This window comes from Chelmon rostratus, chromosome 14 (genome assembly GCF_017976325.1).
Source record: "Chelmon rostratus isolate fCheRos1 chromosome 14, fCheRos1.pri, whole genome shotgun sequence".
Lineage (NCBI taxonomy): Eukaryota > Metazoa > Chordata > Actinopteri > Chaetodontiformes > Chaetodontidae > Chelmon > Chelmon rostratus.
The window spans coordinates 19,946,957-19,971,784 of NC_055671.1; the positions used below are offsets into that span (position 1 = coordinate 19,946,957).

Below are 24,828 nucleotides of genomic sequence, written 5' to 3' on the forward strand. Positions count from 1 at the left end.
AGGATGGCAGCATTTTTCGTTAATTTATGTAAGAGTGAAATAAATGGCATGTCTGTTGGTTGTCTGGCAGTGTAGTGTGTTGGCTGTTGTTTACTGAATCATCATGGAATGATCAGTGAGAACAGGCACATACATACCAATGAAATTAAAGTATATCAATGACAATGTAAAATCAAGCAATATACAGGGTTTCCAACAGCATGTCAATTTTTGTACTTTGTTGTTAGAGTTGTATTAAGGACAACTTACATAAAATGATTGAATGAACCTTTCTACAACTGAGTGGATGACCTCAGAGCTCACTGGTCTTTTCTTTCAATTTAAAAAAAATAGTATTAACATGGTAACCACACATATAGGAGTTTTCACTCTTTGTCAAATTTCACATCAATGCAGGTACAGGTGGATGCGCTCTCCATCGAACAGACTGTCAAACAAGTCGTAACAATTACTAATCAAATCGTAACAAGTCCTAACAAGTCACCTGTTGTTAGGGTTTGATTCTCTTGGATTCTTTAGGAACTGATTGCATTTTTTCAAGAGTAAAAATCATAAACCCCGTAACCCTATTTAATGTCATGTCACGATAATCCCGTATAAATCTGGATTCCTGGGCGTCACGTTGCACTGTGTGGGGATGTAGCTCAGTGGTAGAGCGCATGCTTCGCATGTATGAGGCCCCGGGTTCAATCCCCGGCATCTCCAATTTTCATAGATGATCTTAAATGCTTGTTTCGAGTGATATTTCCATATTTCTCACCACACAACACAAGAAAAAGAATGAAAAAGCTTTTTCATCGGCGCTGCCCTCACGGCGTAGACTCGGTACCTAAACCTTATTCCTCCGAGGGTGCATGATAGTTTCTCCTTTTTCTGTGAATGAAAAGAAGACACTACCAGACTGCGACAAAAAGCTTTGGTTCCACTGGGGCTCGAACCCAGGACCTTCTGCGTGTAAAGCAGACGTGATAACCGCTACACTATGGAACCTGCCGCCACTTTTGACAGAAATGCAAATATATAATAGTCTCTCATATATGATTATGATATATGATATATTTGTTATGTCGTACATGCACTTTAATGTGGTGGCGTAAAATTTGTCGCACTAAATGAAGACTGCACGAACTAAAATGCAGTAAAAGCTGTAAAATGTACTTACACAGGTAAAAGAGGTCAAAAACAGAGATTGTTGAAGAATGTCATCAGGGATTCTAAAAGTGATGCTGAAGCTGTGGCAACCATCATGCACACTAGTTAACTCCTTTTCCTGTTTTATTTTGTAAGTACTTACCTTCATGCATTCCACTTCGATTTACTTCCTGCCATTGTTCAGTTTCCCGCCAGTTTTGCTCATCACCTGTTCTCTATTATCCAATCAGTCCTCCTGGTACTTATACTCCTAGCTGCTCTCTGTTTGCCTCATTATGTTAGCTTTCCTTGTACAGTAGCATTCCAGCCATCATTGTTCCCTTTGTTTTATACATAATATGAACTCATCATGTTTTAAATGTAAAATGCAAGATAATAGTACTAATAGTAGTAATTTACATAATATTTTACTTTGAAATGCATTGTATTGCAGGAAGAGTATCACTGGCTGGAAATAGAAGCAGGGTCAGATGTTTAGGTTCAACCAACAGGAAGTGGAGGTGTTGCAGTGGGTGGGGCCATGAAAAACAGAGATGTGTAGTGTATCTGCAGCTGTCATTCAACACATCAACAGCCCAGAGAGGAGGTGTCGCTCTGCAGGTACGCTTACCTGTCTGTCTGACTGTCTGTCTATTTGTCACTGTTGTCTGTTTTGTTTATTGATCTACATAATCCTGATCCTGAGCTATAACCTGTGTAAGCCACCCTCTATCTGGCACAATTTATACTTTCATTTATCTTCTTACCTGCCTTTATATTACTTTCACCATTTACTTACATCAGTTGTAGAAATATTTCATATCACCCCAAATTTTTAAAAACATTTCCATCTGTATCATTTATAAATGTAATCAAATAATAAAATTAAGTAAGAAAATAAAATAAAATTACATTCAAATTATTTAACTTTATGTTTTGAGTCAGTTGGTCTTATCTTCATCTGATGCCACAATATAATAATTTTGTTGGAGAAATCCCTTTATTCATTTATTTCATGACCTAAAAACAGTTCTGTGCGAGAATATTGACGAAGGCAGTAGTAGAATGGGCCTTTACAAACTCATTTTGAGTTTTTTAGGTTTGATTGTTTAATGCAAACTCCTGCTTTGCACATTGAAACCACCCAAATCCCAAAGACAGCACAGAGAGAAAATGTCTGCATTTTCCACAGTGATAGCTGCTCCAGATTCATTTAATTTTCATCCAAGTCTGGATGACAACTAACACAAACATTACAATGAATGATAAAAGGTCACAGCCGCGTGACCTGGCAGATGAACAAGCATCACTTCATCTTAAAATTCACCCAAATGATTGTACCTGAATTTGAGGTCTTAAATTGTCACATATACAGTTAAATCTATATGTTTTATTTTTTCAAAGTCTTTAAAACAATTCAGATAAAGCAGTCCTGGAGAAGTTAAATAAATGCGTTTATTTCTTATTTTATCAGTGATCAGAACCCTTAAAAAGTCCTCCATCGATCAGTGAGAAGAGCAAAGGTCCTGTCAGCTCCTGAACAAAAACCTGTTAAAAACAGACTTTTGCACTGTTTTCAAAAAGGTTAATTCTGATTCACAGTTGGGGAAAACAAGTTTTTTTGTCATGTATGAAGATGTGTTGTTCAGATCATTACGCTGTTTGCATTTTATTTATGAACTCATTGCAAATTTGATGTGAAAAAAAACAATTTGTGCAAGACTGAAGGTAGATGCGCTTTAGCAAAGCTTTATTTTATGGGTCTGTAATAGACAAAAAATTTCCTAGGAAGAATTTTAATTACACAGAAAATAGTGACAGTTTTCAGCCTGGAGTGTTGTTTAGTCAGGGCACAGCAGGTGAGCCGATCAAGCAATTTGATGATGAAATGTGTCTACAGGCAAACAAACAACTCAACAAATATGCGAAATAAAGTTTTAAATAATAAATAAATAATGACTGAATATTAATTTGATTAAAAGTGAGCTAATCTCTCAAAGAAATTCCTGTTTTCTTCCAATTCTCCGTACAAAATGATAAAGTGTGACCTCAGCATCTGCTTACAAAAAACCCAGGATCTCTTAGAAGTTCAAAATCCCCCAAAACAGCCTGGAGACGTTAACTTACTGTGTGCTGTTAAGTTGATTTTTACCATCATGACTCAAACAAACAAAAAGCTTCTCGTTATATTTTAATAGATTATTTACTGTCTGTCTGTTCAAGTTAAACTAAGAACAGGAAGCGTTCAGTGAAAGAAGGAAGTGACCTTTAAGATGAAAGAGTGCAATGTTTTTCAGAGTGTTTCTCTGTAAGTGTTTACTGCAGGTGTACAGGCGTGTCACATGACACGACACCCAGGCTGATGGTCGCTGTTGCTCATTTCCAAGTCAAATATCAGTGAGATAAACAAATGAGCTCTTATCAGTCCTGCAGAAGGAGATTTACCAAACATTAAAATACACATTCAGCTTTACAGCACAAAACAAAATGTGTTTTCTGGCAGCAGTGTGTTTTCCCATCACTACAGGTGGGCGATACCACAAAATTTGGTTTTGATAGAAAATCAGCTAGAACGAGGAACAGAACCACTGACATGGAAATTGTTTGTCTAAGTCCAGCTTTGACAAAAAGCGAACTTTAACCGCACCTACATATGCAACCGCTTGTGCAATCTCCTCTAATATGATGCAGTCTGGTACAACAACACCACTAATCAAAACCTCAACAATAAACATACAGGAGTTTTATTAACACCTCTGACAAACAGTAGCCTATAATCTAAATGTAGAATTTATGGCAGAAATGTTAAATTGTATTAAATTCTGTAATGTACCTAAAGGGGAGCAGGTAGTACATATTACAAGGCCAAAGCTTGGCAGTTAAAACTGAGTTCAAAGTAAAAATGATGTTAATTATAAATAGTAATAACAATAATGCAATATTTATACAATGACATGTGACCCCATTGATTGCCAGGACAATTTCTGCTCCTGCTGCAGGCGGGAAGGTGGTTTAATCCGTTGTTTTTTGCAGCAGAGTTTTCACATAGTGATTGTTTCTGCGGCTCTGTGGTCTCTTAATACGCTTTTAAAGAGGAATCAATCATGTCTGAGCTGGCAACAGTCACTAGTCAGGAGCTCCACTGCTAAAAGCTACTGATTCATTCATTGACAGCATAGTCAGATCAGCGTAAAGCATTAAATATTTGTTTGTGGATGTACTGAACACCATCTACAAAGCAAGTTGTAGTGAAACAATTACTGGAGGGAATATGATTAACTAAGTAGACGGTCCGATCTCCCGTGTTGCACAGGTGAAATCTGACCTTGACTTGATGTTGAATGAAAAGTCAAACTGCGTTCACCCCTTGTGTCCAGTATCAGTGAGAATAGCTACATGTCTTGTGGCTGACCGGCCCTGTACATGAACCCTCTCCCTGTCCTCACCAGCTGTGTCACCATCCTGTCCGACATGACAGCTTCCTCTCAGGAGTATGAGGTGATAGTCCACACCTCACCTGGCCCCACCTGTGGAACCTTCAATCGCCTTTGGCTCAATCTGATTGGCTCACAAGGGGAGACTCTGCCCATCAGCGTGAACGAAGGTGACCATCATCTGCTGCCTGGATCAGTGAGTTTGACCATGTTGTCATCTTAATTTCTAGGTCTATTTCTGTGACATTCTCTCCATTCAGATGAATTCAATTTAGGATCACATTTTGCCATCGATCCAAACTACCTTGATGTGAGCGGGTCACACGTTCTTGCTGCTGTCACCTTCATTGTTTCCAGTGCAAACAGCATTACAAGCTGAGGTGGGCAGTCTGAGTCTAAGTTGATGATGAGTCATGAAATTTTTTTGAACTACTGCGAGATTGAAATTTAAGTCTCGATTTATAAGCCAACATGGACAAGAAGTCCTTAAAGTGATGAAGAAAATGGATACGTGAACACCAATCAAGTCCGTCTGCTGAGGAAGATCATGTGACATCTTCGCAATCTCCAAAACTGCTAATAAACTGACTTTATAGTGAGATTTATTGTATAGTATATAGTGACATCTGTGTGGGAGATGAGAGTAGCAGCACCTTATATGTTACAGGATGATACTAGGAATGCAGGTAGCCCACCTTGCTGCACCATAACTCAGTCAGTGTGTGTTGCAGTGTGTTTACAAACAGTCTTTGATGACCCATTTCTCTGTTCTAACAGATATGTCCAGTTCTGGTCCGGGCCAATGGGCCTCTGGGTTGTCTGGTTCTGATTCGGCTTCATCTGGAGGCTCGGACTGGATTTCCCAATCTGGACTGGCACTGCAGCCATGTGGAGGTCCGCAGGCTGGCAGACAGACAGGCTGTGGAGGGAGGGCGAGGTGGGACTGGACCTGAGGATGCAGCAGTCCAGGTGTTCCTGTGTGACAGGTGGCTGCGAACAGCAGACGGAAACGTAGAGCTCTGGAGTGGAAAGTGTAAGAAAAGTTTGTAAGTTCAAGAAGGTGCACGATCCTGCTGAGGAGCGTTCTTAAATTTCTTTAAATGAAAACACAGACCTCCCGATGCCTGCAAAAACTCAGCTCTCAAAAACACAAACAAAAGCAATAAAATCAGGTAAATTTTACTTCAAATAAGGAAAATTATCTGTCAGCAGAACAGGAAATCTTCACAAACCAAGATTTTTCTAAAAGATTAAAAAATATTTAACCTAAAAACCCTGGAGTTATCTTAAAAGTAGTGCAACCAGACTAAAAACAAGTACATTTGTCTGGATACAAAGAAATTCTGACTTCAGTAATTCAGCTTTGTACCAGTCAGCAGCTTGTAATGCTGGAAATTCTAATCAAGCATTAAGCTTCTTAGAACCAGAAATACAATCCCAGTAAGAAGTTATAATATCTTAATAAGATAAAGAAGGATGAAAAAGCTTGAAACAAGTATAATTCTCTAACATAAAAGCTGTCTGGTCCTGTCAGACAAAAACCAAGCATATTTCCTTGATTTGAGATATTTCATTTGCCGGAGATTTTGCTTTTTGCAGTGTTCTAAACATTTTATAGACTCAGTGACTGGGGAGGAGAAATTATTTTTAGGATCATTACCTCTAATTATTTCCATTATTCCTCCCCAGTGTGTTTGCTGAAGGACGAGACAGAAGAGAAACGGAGGCAGCAGCGACTCAGACAGCTGCAGCATCAACAGAAGCTCATCAGGTAAAACAGCAGAGAGATGCATATGCTCACCAGAACAAGGCTGTTATTCTTTCGAAAAAAATTGGTATGCAAAACAGTTAGTATGCTGTGTTAAATACAAAAAACAAAATGTGATAACTACTCAACTGAAAACAGCACAAAGACAATGTACGTAATGTTTCATCTCATCAGCTTCATTGTTTTTTGTAAATATCTGCTTGGAAGCAACAACACGTTTCAAACAAGTTGGGACAGGAGCAACAAAAGACTGGGAAAGTTGTGGAATGATCCAAAAACATATTCCACAGGTAAACAGGTTAATTGGTAACCGGTGATAGTATCATGATTGGGTATGAAAGGGGCTTCCTGGAAAGGCTCAGTCGTTCACAAGCGAGGATGGCGCGAGGTTCACCACAAAAATGTTGTTGGAAAACACAATTACTTTGCCACGTCTGTAACAAAACATTTTAAACAAGACATGACTACAAATTTAGTTTTACTTTTGCATTAGTGTTGAGTTGGGTTAGGGTTTGTGATAGCTGCACCTTGTTATTAGCGAATGGGGATCTGAAGAAATGAATCAATGAATGTCCTTAGTCTTATTATGTCGTCGTTGCAGATGGCGTAAGTTCATCGATGGCGCTCCACAGTGCGTTGACCTGAACAGTCTCTCTGAACTCGGGCCAAACCTCAGCTACACAAACAAGAGGTGAACTCACACACTTAATGTAATATTCTGATTCGAGTCAGGTCAGGGTGGGACAGAGGCAGAGAGACTCAGGACAGACTCCTGAAGGAGAGCTGAGGAGATGAACCTGTGCTGTGTTTGTTTCTCCTCAGTCCAGCCCCTAACCTGCACTACCTGAAAGGCTTTGCCACCCGAGTGGAGGCCTGGAGGAGTTTCGCAGAGCTGGAGACTGTTTTTGCCCACAGTGGACACAAGAACAATATTGCCAGTAAGACAAAAAACAACATACATTCAAACAAAACTTTTTACAGTATCAAGGCTGACGCTGAACAACAAAAACCTGTTGAGACTCAGGTTGTATCCAATGAAACGTGGATAGCACTCACAGTATAATGTGTCATCTTTCCCAGGGTTTGTTAAGGCTCACTGGAAGGAGGACTGGTATTTTGGCTACCAGTGTCTGAATGGCTGCAACCCTCTGCTGCTACGTCGGACCCGCCTCCTCCCTCCAAATCTGTCTGTCACCTGTGACATGCTCCGCCCCTTCCTGCCTGAAGGCTCCTCCCTTGAGCGGGAGCTAGAGGTGAGCATGCCTTGCTCTGACTTCCAGCTGTTTTTGGGTGCCAGCTGAGCACTTTAATACAGCTGCTCTGTCTTGATGTTCCATGTGTGACAGAAAGGGACCGTTTACCTGTTGGACTATGAGGTTTTGGAAGGCGTCCCAGCCAATGTGATCAATGGGAAGCAGACGTACCTGTCTGCTCCGCTGTGCCTCCTTCACCTGAACCAGCAGGGACAGCTGCTCCCCATCGCCATCCAGGTGAGCTCCAGATGTTTGGAAACAGGCGATTCAGAAGTATTTATGCCTTCTTCTTAAGTAAAGGTAGCAGTACCACTTTAAAAATACTCACTAAAATACTCACTGTTGGGTAATTTAATATATTTTATGTATAAAACATATAAAACATGATATCATCACACATAGTACAGCATCTCCTTCTGAAATGTAGTGGAGTAGAAGTGTAAAGTTTCCCACCACTGTCAATCAATCAGTCCATCCGTCAGTGATTTTCTCCTTCTTTAGTTGCAGCAGACACCCGGTCCTCAGAACCCGGTCTTCCTGCCCTCTGACGACAGCTGTGATTGGCTGCTGGCAAAGATTTGGGTTCACAACGCAGACTTCCAGTGTCACCAGTTGGCCTCCCACTACCTGAGGACTCACATGCTGGGGGAGCTGTGCTGCGTGGCCACGCTGCGACAGCTCCCAGAGCTGCACCCGCTGCACCAGGTACACAAACTCCCATCACCTTTACTTTGTAATGCTGAAAATCAGACTGTTCAAAACAGCTTTATTTCAGTTTAACTGACACACAAACAAAACTATACACCAAGTTCAGTTCAGGCTGATCACTGGAGTCGCACTTGTATCAGCTTTCACTGTATCTGGTTCATTCACTACTAGCTGACAGCCAACGTCCAATCATCGACTGCGATAAACTGCTTCTCGCTGTTAGTCTGTTGACACGTAAACCACTCAGGCACTCAGTGGTTTATAGCTTTATAGTAAGTTTACTGTCCCGGTTCACTCTCACCACTCTATTTTCAGAGAAAAAGCCGTGAAAACCCACTGAACACTAACTGCTCAGCAGTAAACAGCAGACTGACACAGTTAGAAACGAGCTGATGAACATAGTGGAGCATTTAGCAGCAAAAGAGCCAGATATTTGCCTCAGGAGTTGTTAGAGATCACAAACAGAGCTAATAGAGAATGAATATTGAACTTATTCATCAGATGAATCCAAATGAATGATCATGTTGCTCTGTAACTGCTGGATGTGGAAGTAATCAGATGTTTGCCAACAAGTCACCGCCCAAAGTTTCTCAGCTGTTGTTAAGTATCCAAATGTTCCCACATTAACATTACTCTCACCTGCAGCATGCTGGTGTTCTTCTCTTCCTTGATTGGTTGTTTTTTTCACAGCTGCTGATGCCACACGTCCGGTCTTCACTACAGATCAATTTGCAGGCCAGAGCTTCGCTGCTGGCTGCTGACGGCGTCTTTGATAAGGTACATCACCACCTTGAAGTATTAAAGAGGGAGATGTGGAAACTGGTACAGTGCAGATATCTGTTCTTTTGTTGGGCTCGTCCCTCCAGGCGACCGGCTCTGGTCTCCAGACCATACCTATTCTTGTCTCCCGGGCGTCTGAGAGGATTAATTATCGATCCCTGTGTGTGCCTGATGACCTGATGGACCGTGGTGTGGACAAACTGCCACAAAGCTACTACGCCCAGGATGCACTGAGACTCTGGGATGTACTGCACAGGTAAACAAACACACCTCAACCAGGTGATCAGACCAGATGAGAGACACAGAAATACTGTGCTTCTACATCTGAAATGAACACATTTTGTCATTATTAATTATTATTGTTGTTATTTGTTAGCTTTTATGACATAAGAAAGAATTTCTGATCTTATTTTGAGTTGTTTATTTTTTCCCAGCAGCTTAATCGCCATGGCAGCGATCACATGTATGGTTTTGGGGAAGGCTCAGACTAAAGCGCACATTTTTCATGCTAGAAACTCCATTCAAATACTCATGTGATTCATACTTGGGGAGCTCCACAAACAGACTGGATTAAAGCTTCCTAACAGGGTCAGTTTTAGCACAAGGAGAAAAGGATGGGAGCCACTGAAAGCAGAAAACATAAACAGCTGTAATATCAAAGTGAAATGTTTCTCTTCCTGGTCAACCTAATGGCGCCGTTTCTCAGGAAGAATGAAACAGACTCCATTCTTCTTGGATTTGGCTGCTGAAATGTGACACTATGTGAGAGATAAACTGTGTGTGTGTGTGTGCGTGGGTGCATGTGTGTGGGTGTGTGTGTGGCAGGTTTGTGGTCAGCTGGGTGGATGTGTATTACAGTGGCGACCATGATGTGCAGCAGGACTCTGAGCTTCAACACTGGATCACCGACATCAACACACACGGATTCACACACGACTCAGGTGTGTGTGTGTGTGTGTGTGTGTGTGTTTGTTAGAGATACAGACGAGGTCGGTCTGTAGTCTCACCCCTCATGGTGTCGTTGTCATTGCTGTACCTGTTTGAGCGTGTGCCCCCTCCTGTCCTTCAGGTTTCCCTCAGTCTTTCCAGACTAAAGCAGAAGTGTCCAAGTTTGTCACCATGATCATCTTCTCCTGTTCAGCTCTACACGCAGCTGTGAATTTCTCCCAGGTGGGTGACCTACATGACGTCGTGACCCCCATCTTGATTTTGTCCTGATGGCATTAGGTGCTGTGATGCTTGTAATGCTTCACGTCATTCTGCACTTCACAGTTAATTCTGTTTTTATCATCAAATTCTGTGATTCAGTCTTTCTGCATTTTGCAAACGGCATCATTTCATATTTAAAACAGTCAGACAATCTCAAATGGCTCTTTTCTACTTTGACTGGACACTTTTCGTTTCAACTTATCCAAGATATGTTGACCTAAATATAAAGACTTTGCAGTAATGTACTCAGGATAATCTGTCTAATAAAGCTGTGAACCCTTTTGATTTTCAAAAGAGCCATATTTTTCTGATATTTGAGATCTCCAGTGATTCATCAGACTTATGTCGGACAGTTTAAAGAAAAGGGTCAAAATCGATGCAGCAGAGATATCAACTTTTTTCTTCCACGCCTTCTTTCTTGTCAAAACCCACAATGCACCTTGGTTATGTGCACAGAGGGTGATGGGAGAAAAACTCATGTTCTCTCACGCAACATTAAAAACATCACCAGCAAAAGTAATACGTGGCGAGATGTCAGCAGTCAGATGGGGCCACCAGGTTTGTGAATTGGCATATAGTTTACAAATTTAGCCTAGCCCAATGCTACAGTTAGCTTAGCTTTTCATATGCATCACCAATGCCAGTTTGAGTCTCATTTGTCCCTCGTTGTGTCCTCCAGTTGGATTTCAGCCTCTGGATGCCAAACTGTCCAGCCTCCATGTTGCGTCCTCCTCCGCAGGTCAAAGGTGCAGTGACGGAGGACGACATCATATCCTTCCTGCCGGATGTGAACTCCACCTGCCGCGTCCTCATGGTGCTGTCTCTGCTGTCGCAGCCCACCGCCAACTTTGTGAGGCACCACCCACCCACACCTCAGCTGGAGACAGAAACATCAAACACACCTGATGACATTACGATGACAACAGGCCTCATGAAACATTTCACATTTGATGTTTGTCCTTTTCATGGGATTCATAATTCCAAACATGCAAAATGTACTGTGTAGCATCCGCAGTTCAAATCTTTCTTCGTACATTTACACTCATTAACTGATACACACAACATTTATCATGACTAAACATGACAGTTTGCCTTATTTTTTACATATTGTGATTAAATATCATTAACAGTTCTCATGTCTGAACAAATTAGACAACCTGTATCACTTTTATTCTAATCATTTAAAAATGTTTATATAATTTTAAGTATGTTTTCACTAAAATGCACAGGTATCAGCAAATATGGAAACATGACAATGCTTACATAGCATGCTAGCATGCTAAACTTTATACATGTTATACATGATCATATTATTTATCATGTACGACACTGGTCAATTGTTTTTTTTAAAACAAATCGGAAAAGTTATTTGATTACTAATCACACTAATGACACTGATGGATACTGATTTGCTTCAGTCTTATATATATTCAGTTATTTCTGAGCTGCAAATATAAATCGATTTTATTTGCAAGTAAACCTCAGCGTGTCTCCCCTGCAGGTTCCTCTGTGTCAGTACAAGGAGGCCGTCTTCAGAGATAGCACCCACCGCAGGCTGGTGGAGGAGGTGCAGGCTGAACTCAAGGCCATTTCTGATTATATCATGGAGCGCAACAGCCAATTGGAGCTGCCGTATCCTTACCTCTGTCCAGGAGGCATCGAGAACAGTGTGGCCATTTAAATCACGTCTTAAACATTATCCAACAGCAGTGGTTATTGAAAAAAAAAATTAAACTGTGTAACTATCAGTGATTTTAACATATACCTGATGAATCTGCATCATTTTGTTGTTTAAACCTTAAACGTTCTGGCCAGTTTTTAACTTTTGCAAAAATTAATTCATTTTACTTATTTGCCAAGTAGATTACTGATATAAAACCTCTGAGACAATCTCATCTGATTGGTTATTTCTACAAAAATCAGCTTGTAGAGGGCTGAGTTCCATGAGTCACGTCTGCTGTATTGTTACGGGCTCTTACTCAAGCTAACATAAAAAGAAATAACTGCAGATTTTGAGTTTCAGGTGTCTGTAAATTGATTATAATGGAAATAAACTGAAACATGAGAAGGAAAACACAAAGTGTGAAACCCTGCAGCTCGTTTTTTGGAAATAAAATGATTTGTAGTTAAAAAGCTTTATATGCACAAACAAATTTTCCGACAGGAAAACTGTGACTTTCATGAGATAATTTCCCATCATTCGTGTTTTACTGATGAAAATAAACACATAAGCAACATTTGAGCGCTGCAGTAATCACACATTTATCTGCAGTTGGTGAGGATTAATCATTTGTGAAACGGTCAACAGCTGCAGAATATCAAACGTACAGAGCAGGACTTCAAACTGCATTACATATATTATTACTGATTTAAATACGTTTATTTCCTACATGCAGTATATTTCTTCATCGTGTGTTTTTTTTTATTCTGAAGGCACGCCTGTCGAAATGAAAACACTAATAATACAGCAGCGGTACTGAAAACTACAGTGAAATGACAAAAATGGTAAATTAATTACCATGAATTCCAATTAGGCTTCTGAATCCAGACTCATCCGTCCTCATCTGTGACGCTAACGGACTAGCCTCTGTTAGCTCAAGCAGCTACAAGCTAGTTGCTGCAGTATGGTTCATCAGGCCAAACATCATTACACTTTTACTTTACACAATTATTACTCAAAGTGGAGAACTATTATCAATAAATATGATGCCACTTTCAAAAGTCATGATAGCTTTGATGTGAATGTCTGAACCACATTTCATCACAATCTGTCCGATAGCTGTTGAGATATTTCAGTCTTGAGCAGAGTGGTGAACAGACGGCTGCACTGTTAATATGACTAAAAATACTAAAGTTGGTTTTCTGAAGTATTCAGAAAGCACATTCGATGTAAACACATGAGATTGTGAAATGAAGGCAACAGAAAGCTGTGATCAGGTGTTATTTGACATTACATGACATCAGACATGTCGACGGAACCTGTCGATACTGATTGTGAACAGACTGATGATAACACTGAAATAAAAGGTGAATTCAGCAACTTCTTCTTCCCCTGATTATTTCGTTCCTCACTTGAAAACCGACGTTCTTCCTCTAACACCTCGAGCATCTCTTTACATAATACATCACATTAATATTTCATTTAAAGCGCGGACTGTACACTCTGTACAGTGCGTGTTCATCACAGTCTCTTTTTTTTACCAGATGGCAGTTTCCTTTATCCACTGAGCAGATTCTCTCCAGTGTTTCAGCTTTATCTCTTTGTGTGAGTTCACACTGTGTTAAAACAGCTCAGTTACGCATCCCCAGCTCTTGGCTTCTTACTTTCCAGTTTTTGTTCCACCCATTCATTTCCCCCCCCAAAAAATAAAAAAAAACACAATGTTTCTTCCTTCCCTCCTTGCCTCCTTGTTCCCTAGCTGACAGGATCCACCACCAGGACTTTACACTCCCTCTTGGCGATCTTGTCCAGCGACAGCAGCGTTTTGTCCTGCGGCGGCAGGTAAAGCGGCCGACCGACCGGAGAGCCAACAGGAGGAGTGATGGCACGCCGCTCCATGGCACTGCCCGTCCTGACACACACACACACACACACACATATATCTGTTCATACGTATGTAATAAATATCCTAAAAATTGTGTGAAATGCTGTCAGAATAACCCAGAGCCCAAAGTGAAAGATTCTCAGTGTTTGTTTTGTCCAACCAACAGTCCAAACCTCAATATTGTTAAAACTACAACCCCAAGTCAGGACGCTGTGTAAAACGTAAATAAAACAGAATGTGAAAATGTACTCATTGTTTTTATCCTTATCTTACTCATGTGCAATTCAAAATTTTTAGTTGTGGAACTGAGCCATCCTTCTTCAGGCAATATTATTTTAATATACTTTTTGTATATAATGTACATAAATATATAGTTTTTATTTTGTACCCTTTTTATTGTCTATTTGTTGTTTTTCTACGTCTCCTTTTTATTCTTCCTGTCATGAATAAAGTTTTATCTTATCTTACTCTATTGAAAACAGCACAAAGACAATAATTTAAAGCTTTACCTCATCAACTTCACTGATTTTTGTAAATACATGTTTATTCTGAATTTTGATGCAGCAACACGATTCAAACAAGTTGTGAACAGGAGCAACAAAAGACTGGGAAAGTTGTGGAACGTTCCAAAAACACCTTTTGGAACATTCCACAGGTAAACAGGTTGATTGGTAACAGGTGATAGTATCATGAATGGGTATGAAAGGGGCTTCCTGGAAAGGCTCAGTCGCTCACAAGTGCGGATGGAGCAAGGTTCACCACTTTGCTCCGCTCCTGTCCCAACTTTGAAATGAGTTGTTGTTGTAGTAAAGATGCAAAACAACATTAGAAAGTATCAGAGACTAAAAATGACCTTTACATCAGAGGTTTTTATAGCATTTCTAGTTTTTGTTCTACTGCCATTTGTCAAGCCCTCCACCACTGCCCTCTCCTAGTGGCAATCCCTCTTCCCTTACCCCTCCTATTGCTCACGCGCTTTCCTCAGGTGGGCTTGTGCAGGCTGGTGTGTGAGGTGCGGACAGGTGCACTGAATCTGCTGATTACCAGCTCAGCTCACCTGCGGCAGGGCGTAGTCTACCTCTCCTCCATTGTTCTCCTGCCATAAATACCGGCTTCAGACCATGACGCGACGCTGGATCGTAAACTACCCTCATTTGTATCATGTTCGCTGCCATCTGCCTCGCCTCCAGCCGCACCGTCCAAGCCTTTCCCCCTCGGCCTTTATCAGTAAAGCCCTATCTCTCGTTGGTCCTGTTAGTCTTAGTTCGTTCCCAGCTCAATTTGTTACTGAGTTCTGGCTCCGTAGTTTATCAGTCTTGTCTGCTATTAGTCCTCCTAACCTTCTGGCATCCTCGTCAGTGTTTAGTATTTGTTCGCTAGTCTTGTTTCCTGTTCTACAGTTATACCTCCTGTCCAGTAACATCACTATTGAGCCTTGAATTTGGATTTTTGAGTAAACATTTTGCTAAGCGTAACTTGGTTAGTTGGTTTTACTTCACTGTATATATCATATAGCACTCATGGGTTTTGTAAATACACTTTATTGTAAATAAATTCTGGTGTGAACTTGTACTGTGTCCTTCATCTGCGCCTGAGCCTGAGCACTCTGAACCGTGACACCATTATTGAAAGCACAATAACCAATTTTATCATAGTTTGTTGCATAGTTTTTGAACTTCATCCCTGAAATCAAACCTTCTTTTGCTCCCTACAGGTCAAAAACCACCTTAAAAGTATAAACATTTCTGACTTCAGTGACCCCTCTGTCTGTAATATCAAACAAAAAAACATATGCTTCACCAACAAAAACGAATGTCATCAAAATGACTTCAAAAGTAAAACTACTAGGATTAAACAGTAAATAAACTGTGTTTAATTTAACTCGGATTAAAGTCAATGATTGTCTGTGTGGTACCTCATGATGTGGGATCGAGACGGCTGCTGGTGGGAGAAGGACTGAGATCGACCCAGACTGGCCTGGTGCCGGTCCAGCAGGTCTCGAACCGCCGGGCTGGACGGGCTGTTTTTACCTGAGTGGTGACGGGAGAACACGACACGGTCAGCACAAGAAAACTATCATGCTAACACGCTCATGATGACAACACCAACATGCTGATGTTCAGCAGGTAGAATGTTTACCATGTTCACATTCTGATTTTACTGTGTTAGCATGCTAACATTTGCTAATTAAACAACTGAGGCTGATGGGAATGTCATTAGTTTTGCAGGTAATTGATCATAAACTACTGAACACAGTAAAATGTTGACCCGAATGTGGCGCTTGATGAAAAGTGAATTCAACGATTCATCCTGAAGGCATCATGAATGGTATCTTGTGCATGCAGCTGATAACATCAGCCGCGTCCGTTTATCTTTCTACTCTATTGCCTACTTTCACATTTAAAATGGAAAGACGGAATCATAAGCAAAGTGGCGTTTTGTTCTTACGTGACAGCGGCCGAGCATCGGGCGGAGGGTTGGACACCGACGCTGTGAACTGCAGCTTCAACTTCATATGCTGACTCAGCTGCAGAGAGAGAGAGTTAATCAAAGCAGGAAACTGAAAAGAACCTGAATTTTGAACGAATGGGAGAATTCAAGAGAGCTGCAGTGCAGTGGACTTCATGTTCGGCTCCAGCTGCTGGAGATGGTGTGGGTCCTCTGAGGGAAATCATTATCATATATTCTGCTCTGGCCCATTATCAAGTACTTTCTGGCACAAGATTCATAAAGATTTACAAAAAGTAGTGCAGCTGGATTCTCCTTTAAACTGTATTCAAGCACCATGCCGTCAGGACATGATACCTGTTCTGTTACCAGAAACTGTTTAAAATCAGGAATAGCTACTGCTGGAGACTGATTGACACCCTTTATGATATCTTTAGGATGGACAGAATAACTTATTCTAACAGCACAATGTTTTGAAAATACTGGAAAGTTGGATCATACACATTACACCTTACGTCTCGTTAAATGTGAATTTTTTAAGTGTCTTGACTTTCATAAAGGTACACCTCAACACTCTTTTTCTGTTAAGTTCTGTTATTTATATTACATGCTCAGTTTTCTGTACCTGTATTTTATATACTTCATTGATCCTTATTTGCTTATGTAGTATCTGTTGTTACTGAGCTTTATTGTCTTCTGTTACAGCTGTTTATTATAGAGGACTTGGACAGGTCAGGCTTCCAATCTTATTACAATGATTACGCAGTTTATATGTGCCTTTGTGGTATAATCCGAAGAGCATAAAAAAAGTGACGGTTTGTGCTTCAGAGTCGACCTGTACCTCGTACAGTCCTGGTTTGAGGATCTGAAAGGCCACGCTGAAGGACAGAGTGCTTCCTTTCCGACAGTGACCGAGGTTACTGAGAGGAGTGTGACAGACCACAGCAGCCAGCGCCGTGTCCTCGCCCTGTCCACGACCTGAACACACACACACACACACACACATATATATATATATATATTTGTCTGAGGAACCAATTAATGATATCTGTATGAACCTCCCTCAACATCAGCTTTAACTTTAATTCTCAAACGGCTGTTTGAAGAAGTTCAAACCGGACAAAATCAAGGTCTAAAACTGACTGGTCCTCACTAAACACACACACACACACACACACACACACACACACACACACACACACACACACACACACAAACACTGACCCTCTGGAGTCCAGACGAGTCGAACAGCCAGGAAGTCCTGCAGGTTGTTGAGCAGGACATATTTGACCTTGAAGTGTTCCTTCACCCTGACAGTGCTCGGACAGCTGGCCGTCATGACAAACCGCGGCCGGTCCAGACGGATGCTGGGCAACCTGTGAGGGGGAGCAGAAATAGTGTCGATTCGACAAGTCAGGACACCCCTGCAATATCAAGGAAATGTCCAAACTGTTCATCAGAGGACAAAGTGTTACTGTCTGGCAGTGTCAGATTTCAGTCTGGGCAATTCCTGGATATTTTAGTGCCCACTGTGGCCAACAATTTAAGGTAACTTAAATTAACTTAGGCAACAATTTTTGAGATTGATCCAGTAGTGAATGACAGAGCTGCAGCTGGCAGCCGCAAAACAAGCTGCAATATAATCGCTCTGGCCGTTTGTGGGTTGTAAACATGGTTATTTCTACTGTAAAGCTGGGCATTTTAATATGGAGGTCAATGGGGATTTACTTGCTTTAGAAGCCAGCCTCAAGTGACAATTCGAGGAACTGCAGTTTTTGGCACTTCCACATGGCATTTTATAGCCTCTGAGGTTTGTGATGGAAACATGACACCTGGGTGGACATGCTTTTCCCATTTTCAGGGGAAGAAAAACCCCAAATGCATACTACTTTTGTTGTATAAGTGGTAAGATAAGATTTACTTCCCTCTTTCATTCTGCGACCAAACATCAGGCTATATATTATATAGATCTCAGCTCAAGACAGTTTCGCATAATTTTTATACAGCAGATCATTCGAACTTTTATTATTACTATATCTTTAGATTAATTGATTAAATAAAATATATAGAATAGTAGCTCCTACGTGACTCAGGTTACATGCACAGCATTTCAGTTATGAGTCTTCTCGTGGTTTTGATCAAATTAAAGATATGATGTTTGCATGAAGTTGAACTACTCAGGTTATCCATGTGTCTGGTCCTTGCCTGTAGTGTGTGTAGATACAGTTGGTGAAAGGCATCTTGGGAGTTGACCACTGCAGCACAGCAACCAGGGGAACCTCCAGTCCCTGAAAGTAAACAAACACACATACTGAAAACTGGCATACTGTAATGAAACATTTTGACCACTGGAGGGAGCCTATACTGGTGAAATACAGAATAGCCTGAAGCTCTGCAGTCGAGTCATGAAACTTGAACCTGGAGCCAAATATCCACCAAAGTTTCAGTGTCAGTGTTGCTTTAGTGCTCCCTGTAAACTCAAAAACAGTCTACAAACATTACATACTTGAATCCTCAACGTGCAGAACCTGACTCAAAGATCATGGACAAAGAAGAACAGCTTCTGGGTTTAAGTTTGTCTCAAGGTCGATGGTTCTGTTTCAAGAGTGTCCTGACTAAGATAGACCCAACAATGAGTTACCAATAACAACATAAAACACAGAATCTGTCATTACGTCAGAATTAAACAAAATGCAAATGAAAAATCACACAGAAAATCACTGATGAGAATAAAAGATCACATTCTAGTAACTACCTAAAGCACCTTTAAGACAACCACACAAACATGTCCGAACCTCGTTGGAGTCATCTTGTGGCATGTCGTTGAGGTGCAGCTGGAAAAGGAAGTCGTGTTCCTCCAAAGCGCTGAGCATGCTGGGAAGGTGGCCGGCCAGACTGTCCACTCTGCAGAAAGATGCCATGCCAACCTCACCCGACTGATGGCTGCAGGGCAGGAGAGGAAGCAGTTCGAGCACCGTCAGTTCAAACACTCAAACTAATTAACATAACAGAATTTAACAGCAGTAACAGAAAATTGTGTAATATAAGAGAATGTAGCATAACAGAACGTAATTTAAGGTCATATAACAGGATGTAAATTAACAGAATGTAAAATCATCTAATGTGCACTTAACGTAACAGAATATACTTAACACTTAACACAACATAATTTGACACAATAGGATGAAACGAACAGAGGGCAACAAAATGTGACGTAATAAAACGCAGTGTAACAGAACTTAATGTAACAGAGAGTAACAACCTAATGTAACGGAGCATAAAATATAATGTAACACAGCATAATAAAATGGAGAGCATTTTACTGTTACATTACATTCTTTTACAGAAACAGAACATAACATAACGTCGCAACATAATTTAATAACATGTAACGCAACAGAAGGTGATGCGGACGGTAACACAACGCAACAAAACGTTACGTGATAAAATGTAACATAACAGAAAGTAATAGAACATTTTATTGCGTTATCTTATGTTCTGTTACAGAAAAAGAACATAACACAATGTAACAATGCAACAAAATAGAAGATATCAGAAGATATCATAACAGAATGTAGTGTTACATAACATACATAGAGTAATGCAGCATAACCTGAAGTATCATCATTGATGATAATATTATGATAACATGTTATGCTCCATAACAACATGACAGATTCACTGTGTAGCTAAACATAACACAAGACTTGATCATAATATAATCATAATCATTAATCAGCAACATGATATCCTGCTATCGTGACATCATGTCAGATGACTTTACTACATAAAGTACATCATGTCATTGCATGAAAACAAAACACCAACCTAACATAGTGATGACCTGATGTAGTGAACTGTGTCCAGTGTAACAAAGTGAATGTGATGCATCAAATATTACACGATACAACATGACAAGTGCAACGTGACAGACCTCAGCTTCACACGAGCACACACGTTTCGGTACGTACCACACATTGTCCACCAGCAGCACGGAGCCGTCTGGCATCACGGGAAGGTAGGAGGCATTGAGGTTTGGTAAAATCCGGACATCCCGAATACTCACCTCCTCCTGAGAGGACTCGTTCAACACTAACAGGAGGACAAAGAAGATTTGTATTTGGTTGAATTCCCTCAGTATTTAGATTCTGGTTTGTGTTTAAATGTGTTCAAACCTCTGGAGCAAAATACATTTTCCAATTTCATAATTTCAATTTGTGAGGTAGAAAAAGTCCTTGAGCAAAGTTCTGCCATCATTTCAACAGTATGTTGACATTTCCACCAGAAGGAAATTTTGGATTTGTGTTACAGTAACATAATTGAAGCATTTCATGCCCATTCATACCTGCCGCTTAAACTTTATTGACATCACAGTGATATTCAAACATGATGGTTAACATCATAAGCAACAATCCTACAACGCCTCACAATGGTCAAAGGACGCCATTACACAACTCCGAGGCTCTCTGAACGCTTACCTTTTGTTCTCTTTTGATTCAGTTGTATTGTTTCATACTGTAATTTTAATTCCTGCTAGGTTTGTTGCATTTAAATGGCTTAAACTTAAATTGTAATTAATGTGAGTTGAAGTTTTTATCAAGCTTCTGGTGCATGATTATGTTGTGTTTTACATTCTATTTTGCAGAGTTAGGAAAGCAATGATTCGGCGGCATAAGAGGGAAGTATAATTACTGATCAACTGCATATGAATTCATTGTTTGCTTCTGTCCTCCTCTGTTCATCACATCATAAACATGCTGGTCTGAGCCTCAGAATAAGAGCATAACAAGTGATGATCCCCTACCTTTGAGGACGGCGAGGTGCCTCCCAGAGACGGTCATCTGCTTACAGCGGACGGTGGGAGGCGGCAGGACAGTCAGAGTGGTGCTCACTGTGGATGGGAGCAACTGAAGGTTTGTTAAAATACACTTACAGAGTTTGTCCCATATTCTAGGACTGAAACTAATGATTATTTTCATAATCCATTCATCTACTCATTAGTGATCAATTGTTTTAATTTTTTACATTAATTTTTTTAATCCTACTTTTTCTATCTCCCTTTTTCTGTGTTTATACATTTTCAGTGATACACTTCCTTGTTTTGAAATAAAGCAGTTTCATGTGATGTCTTTTGATTTGAATGACTGAATGACAAACAAACCAGGCCTTCATGAAGGGGGTACACTGCCCCCCTGTGTCCACAACTGGTACTACAAGTACCACCATGACATCTTTAGTCATCTGCCCATTTGCTGAATACCCACAAAATAACATGATATATTTTTAGTAACTTTTGTGTGTGTACTAGTACCTCTAACTTGCCCTGATATGGGTTTTAGACTTTAAGAGTGAGGAAACTATTCAAAAACTCCTTTAGAGGGATATCTGAGGCTCTTGGTTTCCTGGTGAAGGTAAGGATGAGGGGCTGGGAAATGGATTATGTTATGAGGGTGCTCACAAGTATACAAGCACAAACGTGTGTGTGTGTATTTGTGTCATACCCTGAGCCTTGAAGGTGTTCAGGTCATGCCTGAAGGTGTGTGTTGGTTCTCGGTGCTGCAGGACGCTCAGGTAGCCGAGTTCCTGCACCTCCGCTTTCTCTGCCTCTCTTTTCCACACTGTGACCATCACCTGAACACACACAAACAATTAAATCATCAACCAGAACATTGTTGGAACTCTGGAAAATCATATATCAGCATGAAGTTTGCTAGAAGCAAAACCCATAACCCATCGTTGTGAGTTTGCAAACAGCTTTTAGACTTGACATAATGCACCAAACAAACAAGAAAAACCTCTTCAATTGTCCCAAGTGTGAAAAAGCCCTAAAACCACCCATCCAAAACCAGACAGACAGACAGATGTTCCTCCTGACCTTGACTTTTAGGGTGCTGACGGGGAGTTTGTCCAGAGAGACGGTGAGGGGGAAGATCACTTCATCCGTCAAAACCACCGGCTCGTCCAGAGGAGACTGACATGTAGAAACAGACACGTGGATGAGAAATCATCACGAACCAATAACTCTCACTGAGCAGCAGCCGGGCTTTCATGCAGCCGCAGCACTAAGGCATGGCAAGGTCACAGGATGTGTTGAACCTTTGACCTGCTGGTGGCACGACAGGATAAGTCAGGAGGACACCAAAGTAAGTAGGATTCATCGTCCGGGAACCATGAATGTATGTGTTAAATTCCATAACAATCACTCCAACAGTTGAGATACTTCAGTCTGGACCAATCGACTGACACTGCTGTCAAGCCACGCTCCCTCAACATTTCTCAATGGAAGTCTGAAGCCCTACCTGAACCGGCGCCCTGCGGAACTCCCTCGCCGCCGTCCCAGATGAGTTGTGTATGAGCAGCGGCTTGCAGTCCCTGAAGCTTCGACACCGGGAGTCCACCCTGCTGCCAAGCGCTGCAATGGCTGCCTCCGCTGCAGCAATGTAATCCTCCTCGCCGTCCTCGTTGGCCTCGTCCCCACTGTAGTCGTGGTGATGCTGGTGGTGGTTGCCTCTGTGGCGGCTACTCTCACCTGGACTCACACTGGCCACGGCGCACAGAGAGCCGGCCAGCTCCCTCCAGGCCCGGCCACTGGCCGACTCCGTCCCGAAGCCAGCTGCGGTGCCATCACTGGCCCCTGCTTGACAATGATGGCGCACACACACAGATACATTTATGCTTATGAGAATCTTCACTGGCTACATTCATTCAATAATCATTGACCCCTGATGGTTTGGTCCAGTATTGTCTGGGGTTCAACTTTAGTTTGGTCCAGCAGAATATGGCGGTTTGACCCTGACTGTTGTTTCTCAGTGAGATCAGCAATTTTAAAACTTGACCATCATTTCACAGTGAGAGTGCCTGTTTGGAAACATATCAGATTGAAAACATGACATTTATTACCATGAAACCATACTGGAATAAAACAGCTGTTCTGTCACCGGCTCCCATGACCGATCAGTCCTATCTGGCTGCTAAATCTTTGCTGGTGACACCTTTTTAACACTTACCTTTTTAAATTTTTGTACAAATTTAATGTTTAAAGTGTTTGAACTGCCATTCAGTGCGTGACATTTTATCTAATTCTTATTGACAACTTTATATTAATCATTTGGTGTTCATTTCTGGTTTTGTATTTTATGGATAAGGTCGATTTTAAAAATAAATACAAATCAGTATTGCAGGTCACATAGCGTAGCCTAGTAGAATTATATCTATAATATCAAGGAAGCCTGTTGGGTTTCATATTTTCTAGTACTCTGGTTCAACAAATCTATATGAATCCTCAGCAGAGTTTGGTAAATAAAAAGATGAAGTCAGGTACGCAAGTAAAAACAAATTCTGCACTGATTTTGATGCTACTGTGAATTACTCTCCGTGTTAAACATCGCTGTCTTGCCTTGAATTCACCTGCGTGTTTAGAAAAAACATAATAACAACACTGGTTTAAAGGGATGGGTCCCTGCATGAATATTAAATGCTATAAGGATTATTAAACACTAGCATATACAGAAGCCGGTCAGGATCGTATTCTCCTGGCTCTCCCCCTCCTTACCGGGGCCGTGCTCGGTTGGCGTCGCCCCGCCGTCCCTGCAGCGCAGCACCAGAAGGAAGCGGACGGTCTCGCCCAGGTAGAGGTGACTGCGGCGGGGCAGAGTGCGGTAGCGGGCCGGGTCCGACAGATCCGTGATGGGCACGGCCGGAAAATACATGAAATACTCGCACTGCGACTCCATCATCTGCACCATGGCGACAACCGGAGGAGGCTGAGCGAGCAGGAGCAGGACCAGAGTCAACGCACAGAGACAAGAACAATAAAACACACACTTCCTGTTCTCACTTTCAAAATAAAAGCACGGTCATTGTCTGGTTTACGCAAATGTGGAAAAGTTAGACTATTGCGCCCCGTAGTGGCCATATTACTGTAGTGTGGAGATATTTTCCCATCTTTTAAAACATGCATCACAGCTTAAAAGTTAGGGGAAACAAAATAATTTTGAAAACACTGCTAGGCTACGTACAATATATACAAATAAAGCACTGCATAAACAATGAAATAATAAAACAGTTTGAGCTGTTTGGATTGATCATAGGCTTTTTTTAATATTATTTGTTTTATTAGGCATAGCTGTTAACATTGTACAGGTAATGAAAGTGATTAGTGCTTTTTAGGATCCACAAAATGTTCCAAAATCAGGAGAAGATCAAATGTATTATGTAAGAATGGTGCTCCATTTCTGCAGAAGGGTTACAGACACCTCAAATCAATGGAAACACAGCCTAAGGAAAAAAACAGCAGAACCAGTACACTGAACTCTCTCCTCTCTTCCACTATTTAATCTAATATGATTCTCATTGTTACTATTGTAATACATTTTTAAATTATATCTCGTGTCATATTTATGCTTTTTACTTTCTTTGTTTCATTGTTGTGTACTAGGCTATATAGTGTCACAATTTAATTAGAATTATTTGGATTCTTTAATTGATGAGCAGCTATTATGATAATTTTTATTCATTCAGAAAAACATTCTCTGTTTTCAGTTTCTCAAATG

At 41.0% G+C, this 24,828-nt stretch overlaps 2 protein-coding genes and 2 non-coding genes across 9 annotated transcripts; 2 read left to right on the forward strand and 2 right to left on the reverse strand.

The window, feature by feature from the left end:
• The first annotated feature begins 633 nt into the window (after window positions 1–633).
• Window positions 634–705, forward strand: trnaa-cgc. The gene has a single exon. It is a non-coding gene; the product is annotated as a tRNA-Ala (tRNA).
• Window positions 706–917: 212 nt separating this feature from the next.
• trnav-uac lies at window positions 918–990 on the reverse strand. Its single transcript has one exon. It is a non-coding gene; the product is annotated as a tRNA-Val (tRNA).
• Window positions 991–1,666: 676 nt separating this feature from the next.
• zgc:152891 (uncharacterized protein LOC767741 homolog) lies at window positions 1,667–14,095 on the forward strand. 6 transcript variants are annotated; one of them, XR_006007388.1, is made up of 18 exons: window positions 1,667–1,752; window positions 4,581–4,761; window positions 5,343–5,598; window positions 6,255–6,336; window positions 6,935–7,024; window positions 7,156–7,271; window positions 7,414–7,586; window positions 7,680–7,823; window positions 8,088–8,291; window positions 8,985–9,071; window positions 9,161–9,330; window positions 9,900–10,015; window positions 10,144–10,244; window positions 10,963–11,133; window positions 11,785–11,915; window positions 13,248–13,310; window positions 13,488–13,548; window positions 13,703–14,095. XR_006007388.1 is itself a non-coding variant. In XM_041952226.1 (15 exons), the coding sequence occupies exons 2-15, from the start codon at window positions 4,603–4,605 to the stop codon at window positions 11,962–11,964; spliced, it is 2,049 nt and encodes a 682-aa protein (XP_041808160.1). In that variant the 5' UTR covers window positions 1,667–1,752; window positions 4,581–4,602; the 3' UTR covers window positions 11,965–13,360. The 6 variants fall into 6 exon arrangements, 1 of the variants encoding a protein (XP_041808160.1); XR_006007386.1 differs by having other exon boundaries at window positions 11,785–13,310; XR_006007389.1 differs by having other exon boundaries at window positions 11,023–11,133; window positions 11,785–13,310.
• Window positions 13,699–24,021, reverse strand: trappc14 (trafficking protein particle complex subunit 14). Its single transcript, XM_041952229.1, has 13 exons — window positions 23,829–24,021; window positions 22,576–22,913; window positions 22,152–22,247; window positions 21,778–21,907; window positions 21,081–21,167; window positions 20,248–20,368; window positions 19,072–19,219; window positions 18,482–18,564; window positions 17,501–17,652; window positions 17,118–17,254; window positions 16,277–16,355; window positions 15,744–15,858; window positions 13,699–13,855 (listed from the first exon to the last, which is right to left on the reverse strand). The coding sequence occupies exons 1-13, from the start codon at window positions 24,019–24,021 to the stop codon at window positions 13,699–13,701; spliced, it is 1,836 nt and encodes a 611-aa protein (XP_041808163.1).
• Between the last annotated feature and the right edge of the window lie 807 nt (window positions 24,022–24,828).